Genomic DNA, 17017 nt, shown 5'->3' on the forward strand with positions numbered 1-17017 from the left:
CAGAAAGAATGTAGTTGGTCAAGGGAGCCATGGACTCAAAAAGGTTGAAAACCTGGTGTAGACTTATGGGAGCAAATGCAGGTTGTGATATGTGGCTAAATGGTGTCAGGTAGCTGCATCTGATTTTTGGATGTGCTGTCTAGTCTTGTTGTTTAGTTGTTTAGTCGTGTCCGATTCTTCGTGACCCCATGGACCAGAGCATGCCAGGCACTCCTGTCTCCCACTGCCCCCCGCAGCTTGGTCAAACTCATGCTGGTAGCTTCAAGAACACTGTCCAACCATCTCATCCTCTGCCGTCCCCTTCTCCTTGTGCCCTCCATCTTTCCCAACATCAGGGTCTTTTCCAGGGAGTCTTCTCTTCTCATGAGGTGGCCAAAGTATTGGAGCCTCAGCTTCAGGATCTGTCCTTCCAGTGACCACTCAAGGAGCAGGAACTGGCAAGCCACTCCAGTATCCTTGCCAAGAAAACTCCATGGACAAAGCCGTCTAATCTAGACACATGTTAATAGAAACAGTGTCTTTATTCTTTACTTTTTAAAGAGAACCTTCAAACTCAAAATCGCTGTCTCATTTCATACCTGCTCTTCATTTAAACTAATCAAGAAAGAATGGTTTGTACCACAGGAGTGACATACTTTTTTTGCTTGTTTTTTGTTTTTTTTTAACCTCTTTGACTCTGAAACTCCACTGTTTTGACAGGAATCATGTATAGTGATTTGTCTAAAAGACTTAACCAGCATCGTGGATATTAAAACGTCAAGTCGCCCAGCCATGATTGGTAGTTTGACGGATGGGTCAACAGAAACCTTCTGGGAATCTGGAGATGAAGATAAAAATAAGACTAAAAACATTACCATTAATTGCGTCAAAGGAATTAATGCTCGCTATGTGTCTGTCCATGTTGACAACTCACGGGATCTTGGGGTAAATCATATTCTGTGTCATATTTCTGCATGAATTTTGTTGAAACAAAGAATAGCAGAACTTGCATATTCTCATAAATTTGCACTGCTGTAGAGAGTGTAGTTATAAAATAGTTAGATCAAACTGTATCAAACGTTCTCTGTCCACTTCTGCAAGGGCTCTTGAGCCAGTGGATGGGATTTTAATGTTGTGCAACAGAGCAGTCCAATGCCACAGTTGCACTATTGTAAATGCATTGTGCAGTGAAGTTACCAGCAAACCTGCTCATGCGTTTTCTTGCACAGCAGTCTACCACTGTCATGAAGCATTTCACCAGTGGAACAAGCATGCTGCTAAGTTACTTTAATTTAGTTACTATTTTGAATGCAACCCATAGGATTGAGTTATAAAATCCTTGGTTCAGAAATGCAGGGTTCGTGCATTCAAAAAGATAATCTCACCTACAGAAGTGAGTTGACAGAATATAGAATTGATAGCTTCAGTTGATTTAAACGTGTGAGCAGACCCACATGAAGTGAAAATGCTGAGCTTTAAAGTTGTTTGGCTATCTCAGTTCTGCTTTTCTTCACTATCTAGTTTTATAAAATTACACATATTCATGTCCTGCACTTTAAGCTGTGTTGTTAGTATTATCAACACATTTGAAAGCGTCTTTTTATTTTTGTTTCATTCTGTCATTTGTAGAACAAAGTGACTTCGATGACCTTTTTAACAGGCAAGACAGTAGAAGATCTTTGCAGAATAAAGCAGGTAAATAACTAATTTAATTATGAAGAAGAGTACATCTTAATTCTTAAAGAATATATGGCACTAGTTGGAATGTTATAGTTGCTTTGTTTAGCTCACAGCCCTGCAGCCCCAAAGCAATGAACAACATTAATAGATGTTACAAAAAAACATACAGTAAAAGTGTGATACATACAACAGCTCAATGAAAACAGTATAAATAAGATAGCATCAAAATTCAACCAAGCATGCCGATTATGTAATAGGATCTGACTACCATTAGGCACAGCATATTGGTGGTGGCAGAAATCTTTCATTCTACAGTGGTGCCCCGCTAGACGAATGCCTCACAAGACGAAAAACTCGCTAGACGAAAGAGTTTTCCGTTTTTTGAGGTGCTTCGCAAGACGAATTTCCCTATGGGCTTGCTTCGCAAGACGAAACGTCTTGCGAGTTCTTGCGAGTTTGTTTCCTTTTTCTTAAAGCCGCTAAGCCGTTAATAGCCGCTAAGCCGCTAATAGCCGTGCTTCGCAAGACGAAAAAACCGCAAGACGAAGAGACTCGCGGAACGGATTAATTTCGTCTTGCGAGGGACCACTGTATTTGGCTTCTTTGCAGGAGTAATATCATTTACCATGCCATTCAAGGGACTTGTTTTACAAAATCTCCATAACTGAACATTAGATGCCCTTGCATCATATTTGTACTATGTCTCTGGAAGAAACAAATAGAGATGTGGGAAATGAATGCCTTCCACCTCCTTACATTTTGCATTTTGTCCCTTATATGTGCCTGTAATAAAGGATCAGGTGGCTGCAGAATCTGAATACTGTTACAGTTTTAAATTGCCCAGTCATGTGTACAGAGAATAGGGGAAGGTCCATCTTTAATCTAATTCATATTGGCAGTTGTTTTGAGTTGACATTGGTTGGGTTGAAAGCTCTGTCTGTGGTGATAACCCATTCACACATGCCCAGCCCTCAACTGTTGAATGTGGATGCGTGAATCAGACTATTAAATTTTGGCTTTTGAACTAGTTACTTGTAAAGGCAAGTCATTAGTTGTATGTGTGCCCCCCCCCACCTTACAAGTCCGTCTTTACATTCCTGTGTACTAGGTTGACTTGGATTCAAGGCATATTGGCTGGGTAACCAGTGAACTTCCTGGTGGAGATAATCACATCATCAAAATTGAATTAAAGGGACCAGAGAACACTCTCAGAGTTAGGCAAGTGAAAGTGCTGGGATGGAAGGATGGCGAAAGCATCAAGATAGCAGGCCAGATTTCAGCAAGTGTAGCTCAGCAAAGGAACTGTGAAGCTGAGACGCTGCGGGTCTTCAGACTTATTACATCTCAGGTGAGACACTGAATTGCATCACAACAATTCATGTTTAGTGCTGTAAATTAGACATACGATCTAAGAGTGACTTTTGTGTAGTTCTCTCTCTGAAGCTCTATCTGAAGCGGTTTCAATGAAAGACTCTATGGGAGATTTATGCATGTGTTTATTTTTGAATATTGGGTATCTTCTATGAACTGCACATAGATATTTTAAAACGGTTAATGCAGCTGCATAAAAGCTTGTACGTAACTCCTCTACTGTTGTTTTATCCATTCTCTAATAGGTCTTTGGAAAACTCATATCTGGAGATGCTGAGCCAACACCAGAACAAGAAGAAAAAGCTTTGCTGTCTTCACCTGAAGGAGAAGAAAAAGTACACAATGTATTTATTTGTATTCTATCATTACTATGATTCTAAAACTAGTAATGAAAGTTCTGTCAATTTCTGACTTTTGCCATGTTGGACTGAATTCCCTTACCTAGATTTTCCTTTTAATTCAGTAGTGGTTTCGCCAAATTGCTAGTAATGCTGAATGTATACCTACATGCTGGAAATATAGACTTTCTTTGGGATTACTTAACTTTCAACAATAGTCAGGGAATGTTTGGCAAGATTCATAGTAAGCCATTTATTTATTTCAGATGCATTGATTCATCAGTCGTTGAACCTTGGAGCAGCCTCACTATTAATGTTTTGTTCTGATTAACAGCCACTATTTAAAGTCCACGTCTACATCCCAGTTTCTTCTTAATTCTTGTTGCAAAAAGCAGTTCACTAGGAAGCCAATGCATGGAAGCACTATCTGCAAGTAAAGCAGATTGTTTTAACTTGCACAGTATTTTATTGCTTTAACAGTAGGAACTCCTGTGTTAATATCCAGGTCCTGCAAAAAGCAGCTACGATTCTTCTTGCCAGAAGGTCCTACATAAACAAATGCTCAATCATGTTCCCATTTCCCAAAAAAGTAGACGTGGAAGTCTCTGGCTGCAATAGTAACCCCCTTATAGCCCACTGAATTTCTTCTAAGTAGACATTATTAAAATTGCACTGTAAGTCACAATATGCCAGATTCTCCCAATGCAAAATTCTGTCTCTGACGTCGAAGTCATACTTGGAAGCTCAGTTCTTCATAGAGTATTAAACTCTTACAAAAAAAACCAGGACAGTATTATTGACAACTTCTTCTTTAAGGGGGAAAAATGTGTGATGTGTATATATTCTTCAGCGAATTTATTTTGGCTAGGTATTCTGTTTTTGTAAATGCCAGCATATGTAAGGAAAGCAAAACTGTTCTAAGTTTCATGTTACAAAAATCAAACCATGGAACACAGGCTCACATCAAATGTTAATGTTTCCATCTAAAGGCAACTTCGGATGCAGACCTGAAAGAGCACATGGTTGGAATTATATTCAGCAGAAGTAAACTGACTAATTTGCAAAAGCAGGTTTGTTTACTACAGTAGCCTTTTATAGTTTTGAGCATTCTACACACCCTTGGACATGTGGTCTCCAGGGCACAAGAGAGGGAGGTTCAGCATGGGAAGTGGCAGCCATTGGGGAGAGGAGGGCAGAAAGTGGTTGGGAGAAAGAAGGAGAGTTTGGTGGCTGCTGAGCGTTTTTTAGCTTGGACATGTTAGCTATCCCGCTTTTACGCAAAAGGGGTAAAGCAGGTTAGTTTTTTAAAAGAAGAAAATGCAAACTAGGAACTTCTGGGGATGTAAGCAGCAGAGCAATTAAAAAACAGTTTTGGTAGGGGCAAGGTAATTTACTCAGCAGAAATCAAAACTTTTGTGTTTTACAAATTAATTTAGGGACCATTTGTTGAGTTACTGCAGATACACCACGTACACGTGGCGATCTAATGTTAAGTCCCTGGACTTAACATCTAGAACATTTTGTGTCAGCTGAAGCCTATGCATGTGCAAACAGTCCCATTCTTCATTGAATGACTTAAAGGTAAAGGTAAAGGTAAAGGTACCCCTGCCCGTATGGGCCAGTCTTGACAGACTCTGGGGTTGTGCGCCCATCTCACTTAAGAGGCCAGGGGCCAGCGCTGTCCGGAGACACTTCCGGGTCACGTGGCCAGCGTGACATCGCTGCTCTGGCCAGAGGCAGAGCCAGAGCCGCACACGGAAACGCCGTTTACCTTCCCGCCGGTAAGCGGTCCCTATTTATCTACTTGCACCCGGAGGTGCTTTCGAACTGCTAGGTTGGCAGGCGCTGGGACCGAGCAGCGGGAGCGCACCCCGCCGCAGGGATTCGAACCGCCGACCTTTCAATCGGCAAGCCCTAGGCGCTGAGGCTTTAACCCACAGCGCCACCTGCGTCCCTCATTGAATGACTTAGGCACAGTTTAATTGAATGACTTAGGCACAGTTTAATTGAATGACTTAGGCACAGTTTAATCCTGCAAAATGTTCTGATAGGGCATAAGGTAGGAAGGGCATAAGTCTTATTTTTGCATGGTGTGATGTGCGTATGGAATTTGATCATGGCATCACAATTAAAACACTGACGAGTTATAAATCAGCTTAATTGCACTGGAGTCATGAGGTGGTTGATTGCAGTTAAATTACTTTTTCCTGTTTCCCCCGTGTTAGGTTTGCGCTCATATTGTACAGGCTATCCGAATGGAAGCGACTCGTGTTCGGGAAGAATGGGAACATGCAATTTCTAGCAAAGAGAACGCAAACTCTCAGCCTAGCGACGAAGATGCCTCCTCCGACGCCTATTGCTTTGAGCTGCTGTCCATGGTGCTGGCACTGAGTGGTTCTAACGTAGGGCGTCAGTACTTGGCTCAGCAACTGACGTTGCTTCAAGATCTCTTTTCGCTGCTACATACTGCTTCGCCCAGGGTACAGAGGCAGGTTAGTGCAAAATGAAAATGTCCATACGGTATAAAGAGGCATCGTAGTCAAATTTAGTTTAAGTTGTTTATAATGATCAGTTGATACATTAACTCAGACAATGAAAATGTTGACTAAATTCCTGGGTGCTTCCTCTAGGTGACCTCCTTACTTAGGCGTGTGCTGCCAGAAGTCACCCCTAGTCGCTTGGCTAGTATCATAGGAGTCAAGGCGCTGCCCCCAGCAGATATAAGCGACATCATTCATTCAACAGAGAAGGGAGACTGGAATAAGCTGGGCATCTTGGATATGTTCCTGGGTTGCATTGCCAAAGCACTCACTGTACAGCTGAAGGCCAAAGGAACCACTATAACTGGCACAGCTGGCACTGCAGCTGGCAAAGGAGTTACTACAGTTACATTGCCAATGATTTTCAATTCCAGGTTAGTAGATGTTGCACTCTCTTAATGTTCTTTCAGTATCACGGCATAGGGAATTAAAATGTCCCCTTTCAAAATAGGACTGCCATATGTCCGGGAATTGCCAGACATCTTCTCTTTTGGGGGTCCTACATGCCCATCAGGGGGGAATTTTACATTTTAAAGCAACTGTCCTGGATTTTTGGTTTTAATTTTGTGGGGGCGGCTCTGGTTCAGGCTTGGGCTGTGGTGTGGGCAACCTGGGCTCTGGCTCTGGTGCAGGTGGCCTGGGCTCTGGTTCAGGTGTGGGCGGTTGCCCTAAAAAAAGCTCAGCAATCTTTGGTGTCCAAATATTTACCCCTTGAAATATGGCAACCCTATTTTTAAAACATGTCAAACATTGTGTTCTCGAAGACTGCAAAATGCATTTTATTTCAATACAGTCATACCTCGGGTTGCGAACGCTGCGGGTTGCGGGTTTTCGGGTTACGGGCTGTGCCGAACCTGGAAGTACCGGAACGGGTTACTTCCGGGTTTCGGTGCTTGCGCATGTGCAGATGACTAAATCGTGCTTTGTGCGTGCACAGAAGCGCCGAATCGCGTCACACGCGGCGCTGTGGGTTGCGAACATGCCTCCCGCATGGATCACATTCGCAACCTGAGGTATGACTCTACTGTATTCGCAGGTTCTTTCTAATGCTGATTTTATACATATATATGTTTGCTTTTCCCCCTTTACAGCTATCTTCGACGAGGTGAAAGCCACTGGTGGATGAAGGGCTCAACACCAACACAGATTTCAGAGATCATTATTAAGCTCATTAAAGACATGGCTGCCGTAAGCTTCCAGCATCTTAGCGTACTGTGCTGCTCTTGTGCTGAATTGGTCCTTGCACAATCCTTCCCCTGCACTGAGATTTCCCTTTAATTTCAGAAAGCTTTATTTTCTCCCTGCATGTAAGGACCACATCCGATGGGACTTGAGCTCCCCCTAGTGGTAGCATGCAGAATACACTGTTTTCCATGGTTGTTGGCCATCATCCCATGGGTGAATATTGCCACTTAGCACCCAAGGCAAGCAATGTTCAGAGTCGATAAGTGTGCAGCTCCCCTGCCCCCACCAATCCCTACTGATTTGGAACCCCTTGCTTTTTCGGACAAGTTTTTTCCTTTCTGAGCTCTCTGCCTTGCTAACAGAGCAAAGCCCACTCAGTGCAGACTCCAGAAAGGTAAAGATGGTCTCGCTGGGGCAATTCGGACATATGCATTTTTGCATATACATGACATCCCTGGAACGTAACCCCCATGTGAGATGCGATCGTTCTGCAGTTTTAATGTACATTTCTGCACAGTGCATTATATTAGGGCTCAGTCTAAGTTCTGTCTCTTCCACAGGGTCACTTGTCTGAAGCTTGGTCCCGTGTGACAAAAAACGCTATAGCTGAAACAATCATTGCATTGACCAAAATGGAAGAAGAATTCAGGTCACCAGTGCGTTGCATTGCAACAACCAGGGTAAGAGCAGTTGGTTATTCTGTTACACATTGTATCTTGCTTATTGGAGAGGTTTCTCCAGGGACATCTACACGTACCTGGGTTAGCCACCTAAGGTTTTTGTGTCTTGGTTTAAATGTGTGGGCTATTGTTTTTTCCTTGAGTAAATTGTATTTCTTGATATATATCACCTGTACAAGAATAATGATGATCTTAACAGGAGAAACACTGATAATAACAAAAGCATCTGATTATATTTACTCTGTAGAACTTTTCTGTTATATTCCCATTGCTAACAAATTTGATTTTCCTCCAAGTACATATCTGCTGGGAATTGTGTTCTGTGTGTAATATAATTATGAGTTTGAAAAAGCTGCTTCTTGTGCAGAGATAGTGCTTTGTATACGAAAAGGGAATTATCAGTTTTAATAGCTACAAAACATTGTTGGCTCTCTCATCCCACCATCCCCCCCTTTTGTTAAAACTTGTTGTTGAACATAAATTCAGTATTTCACAGAGGAATGAAGATATATATAAATTTCACATAGTTTAATAAGAGGCAACTTAGTTGTGTATGCGTGGCTAAATGATATTTTTGAAAAGGAGATGACAGTGGTTGCAGAGAAAACGAAAACCTCTTTAGAATAGTACTAAATTTCCTAAATTTCTAAAATAAGTGCTCATCAGGTGTGGTGTGAGGTACAGAATATATAAGCTGTTTGCAATATATTCTGGATGCCTTTTACAAAAGCTTATGCTGGGTTTAAAAAAATCTTAACTGTTCATTACTCTTTCTGCTGAACTTTTGCATGTTGCTAGAGAAAATACAGTTTGAAGATGGTTATGTTTTAAGTCATCAATATAAACTCGTTGCTTAATTCCTAGGATTAATATGGCTTACCATACTCTAAAAAATAATTTGCTCTTGTCCTCTTTTTAACAGCTCTGGCTGGCTCTTGCATCCCTTTGTGTGCTTGATCAGGACCATGTAGACAGACTTTCCTCTGGAAGATGGATGGGAAAGGATGGGCAGCAAAAACAAATGGTAAGGAATGGGCAGCAACAAACTTTGCAGGAAACATAAACTTCACCAACTTTTGAATAAATCCTTAGTTTATCTACTACTGTGCAGAACTTGCAATGTGAACAGTTAAGCATGTGCTTTTTGCCTTGTCTTGTGCCCACTGCTGTAAGTGTTCCTGCAGACTCAGCCAGTTGCTTGTTGGAGACTTGTCACTTGTTGGAGAAGATTTGTGCACTTTTTATTTGCTTTTTGTTAATGAGAGACACTGAGTACAATCTTACAATGACACCCCAAGAGTAAAAGGCTGGGAAGAAGAGGGGGGTTCCCCTCTCCACCTTTACCAGCTGGACTACATTTATTATATTTTTGAAGCCACTGATTCCTATTAGTGTCAGTTTATGCTCCTAGCGAGTGGTTTTCAACTTTCCTGTTAAGGAGATTATTGATGGAAGACAAGCTTCTCTGAAAGACAGTCTTTTTTAAGTCTTCTCTGGCACTCTATTCGAATAGCAGTCCTGGGTCACAACTAGGATTGTTCTTGGTATCACTTGATGCTCTTGCTCTCATTTTGAAAAGATATCTCTCATATTCTGCACATGAACTTTTTTATACTATGCTAAACTATAATACAAGGGACGCGGGTGGCGCTGTGGGTTAAACCACAGAGCCTAGGGCTTGCTGATCAGAAGGTCGGCGGTTCGAATCCCTGCGACGGGGTGAGCTCCCGTTGCTTGGTCCCTGCTCCTGCCAACCTAGCAGTTTGAAAGCATGTCAAAGTGCAAGTAGATAAATAGCAGGAAGGTAAACGGCGTTTCCATGCGTTGCTCTGGTTTGCCAGAAGCGGCTTAGTCATGCTGGCCACATGACCCGGAAGCTGTACGCCGGCTCCCTTGGCCAATAAAGCGAGATGAGCGCTGCAACCCCAGAGTCGTCTGCTACTGGACCTAATGGTCAGGGGTCCCTTTACCTTTACCTTTAAACTATAATACACTGAAAGGTTTAAATGTTTCTTTGATTGTCCTTGAATCTTCCTGCCACACTTGTCATCCTCTTCTGCCACACCCTTTGAGAACCACTGAATTAAAGTATTATGGATTGTAAAATAGCCACTGGGGAAGAAATGAGGAGATTAAAATGTGCCCTGCACCATTTTACAATCAAACTTGGGGTTTAAATTTTAGTATATAAAAATATGCATTATTGTTTCAGTAGTTTTCTAATTGGATCATATTGTTTGATACTTGAAAGCTGAATCAATCACTTCTGTAGTTCAACAAATTACAGCCTGGTTATATCTGTGTCATAAAGCTCCCTATCTGCCTCATTCTGATTTTATTTTTTAAAGCAAATTATTGGGGTGAAGTTCCCACCCCCTCAAAAAATGTAATTCTGAGAACCTCTTACTACTTATAATTAACATTTTATATGTTAAAAAGCTGCTGCATAGAAATGATTGAAATACAAATAAGTTTTTCTTCCTGTTTGGATAAAATAAGAAAAATTTCTATCGGCTTGAACTATTTGCTCTTTCCCCCCATCAGCCTATGTGTGATAACCATGATGATGGAGAAACTGCTGCAATCATCCTATGTAACGTCTGTGGGAATCTCTGTACTGATTGTGATAGATTCCTCCATCTCCATCGGCGAACAAAGTCTCATCAAAGACAGGTAAAGTGTGATGTTTTCATCCTCTCAGGGCAGAATGCTTTTGTAGAAACATAGATCCATATGTACAAATATCACCAGAGATTGTATCTTTGAATGATCTTTGATTTTGTCAGTTTAATATATGTTTGGTCAAATCTGACAGGTATTCAAAGAGGAGGAGGAAGCGATCAAGGTCGATCTTCATGAAGGCTGTGGTAGGACCAAACTTTTCTGGCTGATGGCTCTTGCAGACTCTAAAACCATGAAGGCTATGGTAGAGTTCAGAGAACAAACAGGTAGGATGTATTTTCATATATCATTTGGATAGTTAGGGTAATATAAATCCCTAATATGAGATGAAATGTTCTGTTGACTTTCTGTAAAACATAGGTTAATTAATTTACTAAGAAATGCATAGGTCTCCATTATGCACAATTTTAACTGGATCATCAACACAACTTTTTTATATAAAGCAAACATGCTGCTTAGTACGCAGCTAAGCTGAACAGCTGATCCTAACTCTTGCAGAGATCTGCGTACTACCGAAGCAAAATAAATAAAAATGGAAGGAGAGATCATTTGTATGTGCTTAATTTGCACAAGACTTGGTAATAGAAGTTGGGTTGATAATGTCAAATTTAAAAAAAAATATAAATTCTTATTCCTATCCCTATCAATATTAATATTATTATTATGAGCCCTTTATGTAATGCTGGTAACACTTATTTCTGGCTTATAGTTCAGTGGAAAGCACCTTTTTTGCAAAAGGTTTAGGCTCAGGTCCATGCAGAAGGTTCCAAGCAGTAGATGAGGCAGGAGTGGTGAATTATATGTGTCCCACCTCTGCCACCAACTGCCATCATAATTGTAGCTGCCCAGCTGCTGCCACCACTGCTGCAGTGCTTTGATTTCTTTCCCTTCCCCACCCCTCCATGCCTCGTTCTGAGTCATCATGGTTGAGATCATCCAGGGAGTGCCTCTCCTCTGTCGCTGCCATTGGTTTCCAGAGCGCCAAATTACTGTTTAAAGTTAATGTAAAGCTTGAAAGTAGCATAAAAGTTTTGTGCTAGCTTTAATGAGTAAACTGTGGCATCGCAGGCACACTCTGTCACCTTGCCCACGATGCCTCGTTTTTGAGAAAGGGTATCTTTCTCGGAAGGGACGTGGGTGGCGCTGTGGGTTAAACCACAGAGCCTAGGACTTGCCAATCAGAAGGTCGGCAGTTCAAATCCCCGCGACGGGGTGAGCTCCCATTGCTCGGTCCCTGCTCCTGCCAACCTAGCAGTTCGAAAGCACGTCAAAGTGCAAGTAGATAAATAGGTACCGCTCCGGTGGGAAGGTAAACAGCGTTTCTGTGCGCTGCTCTGGTTTGCCAGAAGCGGCTTAGTCATGCTGACCACATGACCCGGAAGCTGTACGCCGGCTCCCTCGGCCAATAAAGCGAGATGAGTGCCACAACCCCAGAGTCGGTCATGACTGGACCTAATGGTCAGGGGTCCCTTTACCTTTACCTATCTTTCTCAGAAGGAGGCACAGGGTGGGTTACACCACCATTTGTGTCAGGAATAAATGTGTGCAGCAGAGAGGCAGGGGAGGACAAGGGGGATGAGGCTGTTGGGATTAGGAGAAGGAATCGTGATGCATTCTCATGTAGTGCATTGTCCTGTACTAGGCCTGGTCTCAAGTTCAGTCTCTGCCACCTCCAAGTGAAAATTATCTCAGGGAGCGAGACTGTTTCCACACAGGGCAACTTCATACCTGTAGATCCCTTTACTTTGCAATAGCCAGCTTTACTTAACAGCTGTATGTACAATGCCTGTTTCTTCTGGTAAAATGGTTAACACTCACCTTGGCAATAATACCGAAAGAAGACATTAGGTGAAGAGTACTAACTTTGTGTCCCATTCTTGATCTAGGCAAACCCACTACGAGCAGCTCTGAAGCGTGCCGTTTTTGTGGCTGCAGAAACGGAACAGAATTATCAGCAGTGGGCAGCGTCTGTTCTGATGCCGATTGCCAGGTCTGTGTGAACTGCTTAATCTTTCCACCCCATTTATAAGTGACACATTATTTTGATTCTGTAATGTGAGAGCTCGTCTGCAGGTTGCACACACGCATACATAAGAAAAACCCAACAACCTGCTTCTTCGTTGCAAAACATCTTTGCTGAAACTTCCACACCTTTCTGTATGTGTGTTTGCCAGGGTTGCAGGTAGGGGATAGGAAAATTTTGGCAGAAAGGCTGGGGAATGCTTTAGTACTCCCACTGTCATCCTCCAAATTACCCTTTTCTGAACCTGCTTTGAAGTAATTCTGGCATAATTTCTTTATCTTGCATCCATTTATCTGTATTGTGTAGCTGAGCTCTAAGAGCTTAGTACTTCAGTTAGCTTGGCAATGAAAGCTGTACCAGAAACGGACATTTTGTGTTGAAAAGATAACATAAAGAGGATGAAGACATGGTTTAGTACTTTCTAATAATTTATTTGGGCAGTAACATTCGTTAGACAAGAAAGGTCTGAATTTTCTTTCTTGGAAGATTTTAAAGGGTTTGGATGAGCATTTAGGGTGCAACTTAGTATAAAGTGAGATATCATCCTTTTGAGCTTCTTTTAGATAACCAAGAAGCACCGAGAGAGAACAATACTGTTCCAATACCCCCTTATTGAATAGGTTCCCCTCCTCTTCAGTTTGCAACAGAGGGATTTTTCAGGCAGTGGGAAGGGAATGAAATGCATGCAGAACTGAAAGAAGGAAGTGCAGAGGTGATAAATAATTCCCATATTTTGCCTTCTTCCATCATTATTGTTCACTCACACACCTGCCAGGTACATCTCTCCTTCCCCATGCCCTTGTCCCACTTGAAGCACCAATTGCAGCAAAGGGAAGAAGAAATTACCGTTTTGGCCTGAATATAAGCCACACTTTCTTTCCAAATTCCGACTGTGAAAAGTTAAAGTGTGGCTTGTATTTGCGACCTTATGATATCGCTGCTGAAACAGCTGCCCATGAGAGCCATCAGGGGTGCGGGACAAGGGCGCCCGTCCTGACTGCGGCTCCCAAGCCTCCCCTGAACCGTTGTAAAGAAGGGCGAAGGCCGCCGGCAAAGAGCCCAGAGAGCAGCCCGGGAGTGCAGGGCAACGGCGCACAGCCCGCCCGCTGCTCCCAAGCCTCCCTGAGCTACCGTAAGGAGGCAATTTGAAAGCAGACTGAACAGGCAACCCCCCTCCCCGCAACCAGCCTTTTTTATCTCTCTCCCCCCCCCCCATTTTAAAGGTGCGGCTTATTTGCGGGTGCAGCTTATATTCGGGCCAATACAGTACTGAGACATACTGAGTCAGTAAGGCAGCTTCCTATATGATACAATTACTACTGCTGTTACCTGTTAAATCTCTGGCAGGACTTTTTCTCTTCTCTGCAAAGTTGAAATTATTGGCTCCAACCACCTGAGAGTGTATAATGTTAGTTTACATCTGTTTTTAACAGGAGTATGCTAAGATAGCTTGCAGCAAGACTCATCCTTGTGGTCACCCCTGTGGCGGTGTCAAGAATGAAGAGCATTGCTTGCCCTGTTTGCATGGTTGCGATAAGAGCACCACGAGCCTTAAGCAAGATGCTGATGACATGTGCATGATTTGTTTCACGGAGGCACTTTCGGCAGCACCGGCTATTCAGGTTTGAATGTTGTGTTTAATAAACAAAAACTCTAGCTGATTCTCAGAGGTTCCTAGTTAATCAGCAGGGAACAACTTTGTAGAAATCATATTTATGCCAGCATGTAAACTATGAACTATTTAGAGCTGCTATTTTTGTGCTGCTTTTCCAGGTGGTGTTAATTGCTAATAAATTCTGATGCAAGCATTTCTGCTCTTCTAATTCTCAGAGCATTTCCAACCTGCTTTGGTTCCAAGTTGCATTTGTACCGCTCAGGTGCTTAGTAGGTGGTCTTCCTTTGTCAGGTTTATCCAGTGCTGAAATTTACCCTAATGATCGGTTCAACCCCATTCCAGGTGTGCTTTTACCAAGTCACCTAGTTAATGCCTTGAGTTATCTCATATGATCTCTATCATGAATTCACAATCCTTGACTCTGCTCCCGATCAGTTTTTATTCCAAATGTCTGGCTTCTGTGCCAAATTGCATGTGCCCTTCACAAGCTTTTTCTAATCTAAGGCAGTTTAAGCAGCTCTTGGATCTTTTAATCCTAGCTCTAGGTTCTGAATAATTTTAATGCAGTGTTTTATTAGTTGTATTTGTTTACATTTTTTTATTATCTACGATGTTCTTTTAACAACTTTTTTGTAATTATCTACTGTGTGAGACCCAGTTATGTCTGCAGGCTTGAGCATAATGTGCTAGCATAATGTGGCTTCCTGTTTCTCCCTTCCATCATCACACTTCAGGGTCTGCTTCAGAGGGTCTTCAACCCTCTGGAACATATTTTGAGTGTACATAGGTGGCTGGAGAGGAGAAACCAAAAGTTATGTTGTACTAACAGACACCCATTCACACTGTGTGAATGGGTATCAGCCATTTTTCCTTACTGTATAATCAGAGTAAACAATTTTTTTCTGATTTGCAGTTTGTCTGCTTTAAGGCAAAGCTTAATATTATGATGTATATACCAGGAATTATTTCTGTTAATGTATTGATAAATCTTGCTCTTTACAGTTGGACTGTAGTCATATATTCCATTTGCAATGCTGTTGCCGAGTTTTAGAAAACAGATGGCTTGGGCCACGGATAACATTTGGGTTTATGTCCTGCCCTATTTGCAAGGTGAGCAAATGGTCAAGCGGTATTTTAATACCTTGAGAAACAAGCCATGTTGAAGGGCTAAGAAATGTGCTCATCCGATTCTATGATTTTCAGGATTGAAATCAATGTGAAATTGATAGTCTTTAAGAACATTACTAGGAAATATTAAGGGCTTGATCGAAATTCTAAATTATTGATTTGCATGCTATAAATTTCTAGGGAATTTAAGAAACAATTAGTGTGTCTGCTAGAAAATAACCTCCAAAATAACTGTGTGTAACAGTTATGTCTCTGGACCATTACAGTAAATGTTAGAAACTGCTCAAGTTAGCAGTGTATGCAAAGTATGTGTGATTTGGAAGAAGTAAATGGGGAACAATTAGTGATTTAACATAATATAACAGGAAGGAGAAAGCACCCTGTGAAGGAAATGTGAAACAAATTGCACATTTAGAACTATGGAAATCACTGACATGTGTCAGTCACACCAGTAATATGTGCTGAGGCTTTTAAATACATTAAAATAATTATGGTTAAGGAATAAAACAATATTTTCTTGCCTTTCTGCTTTTGTATACTTGCTGTTAACAAATGTTATGCTAAACATTGATGGGCGTTTTCTCATTTCATCTATCAGCAGCAATTATTTGTCAACCAATAACAAAGCTTTCTGGGTTATTCACAACAACAAGAAGAAACAAACAAACAAATCAAAACCATAAAACTAAAATATAGAATACAGCATAAAAACACAACATCAACTAATAAAACCAGTAAAGCAAGCTGCTCAGCAGATCTTGAACATTTCAGGAGTTATTCTAAAAACAGTTACATTATTAAAAGATTATTTAAAAGGCTGGGAAAATACAAAGTACTTCACTGGGCACTTAAAGGGCCACAATGTAGGCACCAGATATTCTTTTACCAGGGCGTCATCACTGAAAAGGCCCTCTCGACAGGAGTGTTGAGACTCTTACCATGTTGGCCGATAGGTATTTTGCTATTTAAAATTGATGTGTGTGTACCCTTGGGTTGGTTTTCATTAGTTACATGCCAAATAAAATCTTCCTTTTTGCCAAATGCTTGTTTACAAATTGCTTATTTTTTCTCTCCTCTTTTCTGTGGGTTTCTAACAGAACAAAATTAATCATACAGTATTAAAGGACTTGCTTGATCCAATCAAGGAGCTCTATGAAGACGTGAAGAGGAAAGCACTGATGAGACTGGAGTATGAAGGACTGCACAAAAGTGAGGCCATCACAACACCCGGAGTTCGGTTTTACAATGACCCTGCTGGCTTCGCTATGAACAGATACGCTTATTATGTTTGCTACAAATGCAAAAAGGTATGATTTGGGGCCTAGATCCATTGTTCAGATTAACCAGATTGGGAAATTGCCGAGGCGCTGGTATGGATCTGCAATCCTTGGTGAGTTAGGGAGGTTCCCTGCATGAGAGGGCAGGCTCTGGTGAACTGAGCAGATGAGACCAACAGTGGGCCCAATGGTCAAGAAGGCAGTTTCTGCACATGCTGTAAAGGGAAGTGAGGGGCAGATGGGGCTCTTCAACCTGGGAAGGCAGCCCATCTAGGAGGATAACTCTGATCCTAAACCTTTGCTGCCTTGCAGCTACACTCATTTGTGAGAAAGGCTTCGGAAGTAAACCCCCGAGGAAAAATCTGTACCTGCTGCCTTGCAGGATATCTTGGGGGGGGGGAGAAAAGGCTAAGGAGTAAGCCCTACACAAATCTGTGGCAGAGTCCTTAAAACAGTTAGATGGCGTCTTGTATGCCTCCTTCCAGCAACTCCTGCAGCCAAGCTTTGCTTTCCTCTGGA

The 17017-nt window shown here is 41.9% G+C and overlaps 1 protein-coding gene across 4 annotated transcripts in view; it reads left to right on the top strand.

The window, feature by feature from the left end:
* MYCBP2 (MYC binding protein 2) overlaps positions 1 to 17017 on the top strand; it is a 143555-nt gene that overhangs the window by 123494 nt on the left and 3044 nt on the right. For all 4 annotated transcript variants that reach the window (XM_079972347.1, XM_079972349.1, XM_079972348.1 and 1 more), the window contains 16 exons: positions 700 to 924; positions 1609 to 1674; positions 2768 to 3007; positions 3276 to 3374; positions 4358 to 4438; positions 5594 to 5860; positions 5999 to 6282; positions 7000 to 7096; positions 7654 to 7773; positions 8696 to 8797; positions 10318 to 10446; positions 10589 to 10721; positions 12342 to 12445; positions 13912 to 14100; positions 15096 to 15203; positions 16319 to 16528. In XM_079972347.1, coding sequence (XP_079828473.1) covers positions 700 to 924; positions 1609 to 1674; positions 2768 to 3007; positions 3276 to 3374; positions 4358 to 4438; positions 5594 to 5860; positions 5999 to 6282; positions 7000 to 7096; positions 7654 to 7773; positions 8696 to 8797; positions 10318 to 10446; positions 10589 to 10721; positions 12342 to 12445; positions 13912 to 14100; positions 15096 to 15203; positions 16319 to 16528 — 2454 coding nt within the window. The remainder of the gene's footprint in view (positions 1 to 699; positions 925 to 1608; positions 1675 to 2767; positions 3008 to 3275; positions 3375 to 4357; positions 4439 to 5593; positions 5861 to 5998; positions 6283 to 6999; positions 7097 to 7653; positions 7774 to 8695; positions 8798 to 10317; positions 10447 to 10588; positions 10722 to 12341; positions 12446 to 13911; positions 14101 to 15095; positions 15204 to 16318; positions 16529 to 17017) is intronic.

The sequence above is a fragment of the Podarcis cretensis genome (assembly GCF_951804945.1).
Source record: "Podarcis cretensis genome assembly, chromosome: 4".
NCBI classification, from domain to species: Eukaryota; Metazoa; Chordata; class Lepidosauria; order Squamata; family Lacertidae; genus Podarcis; species Podarcis cretensis.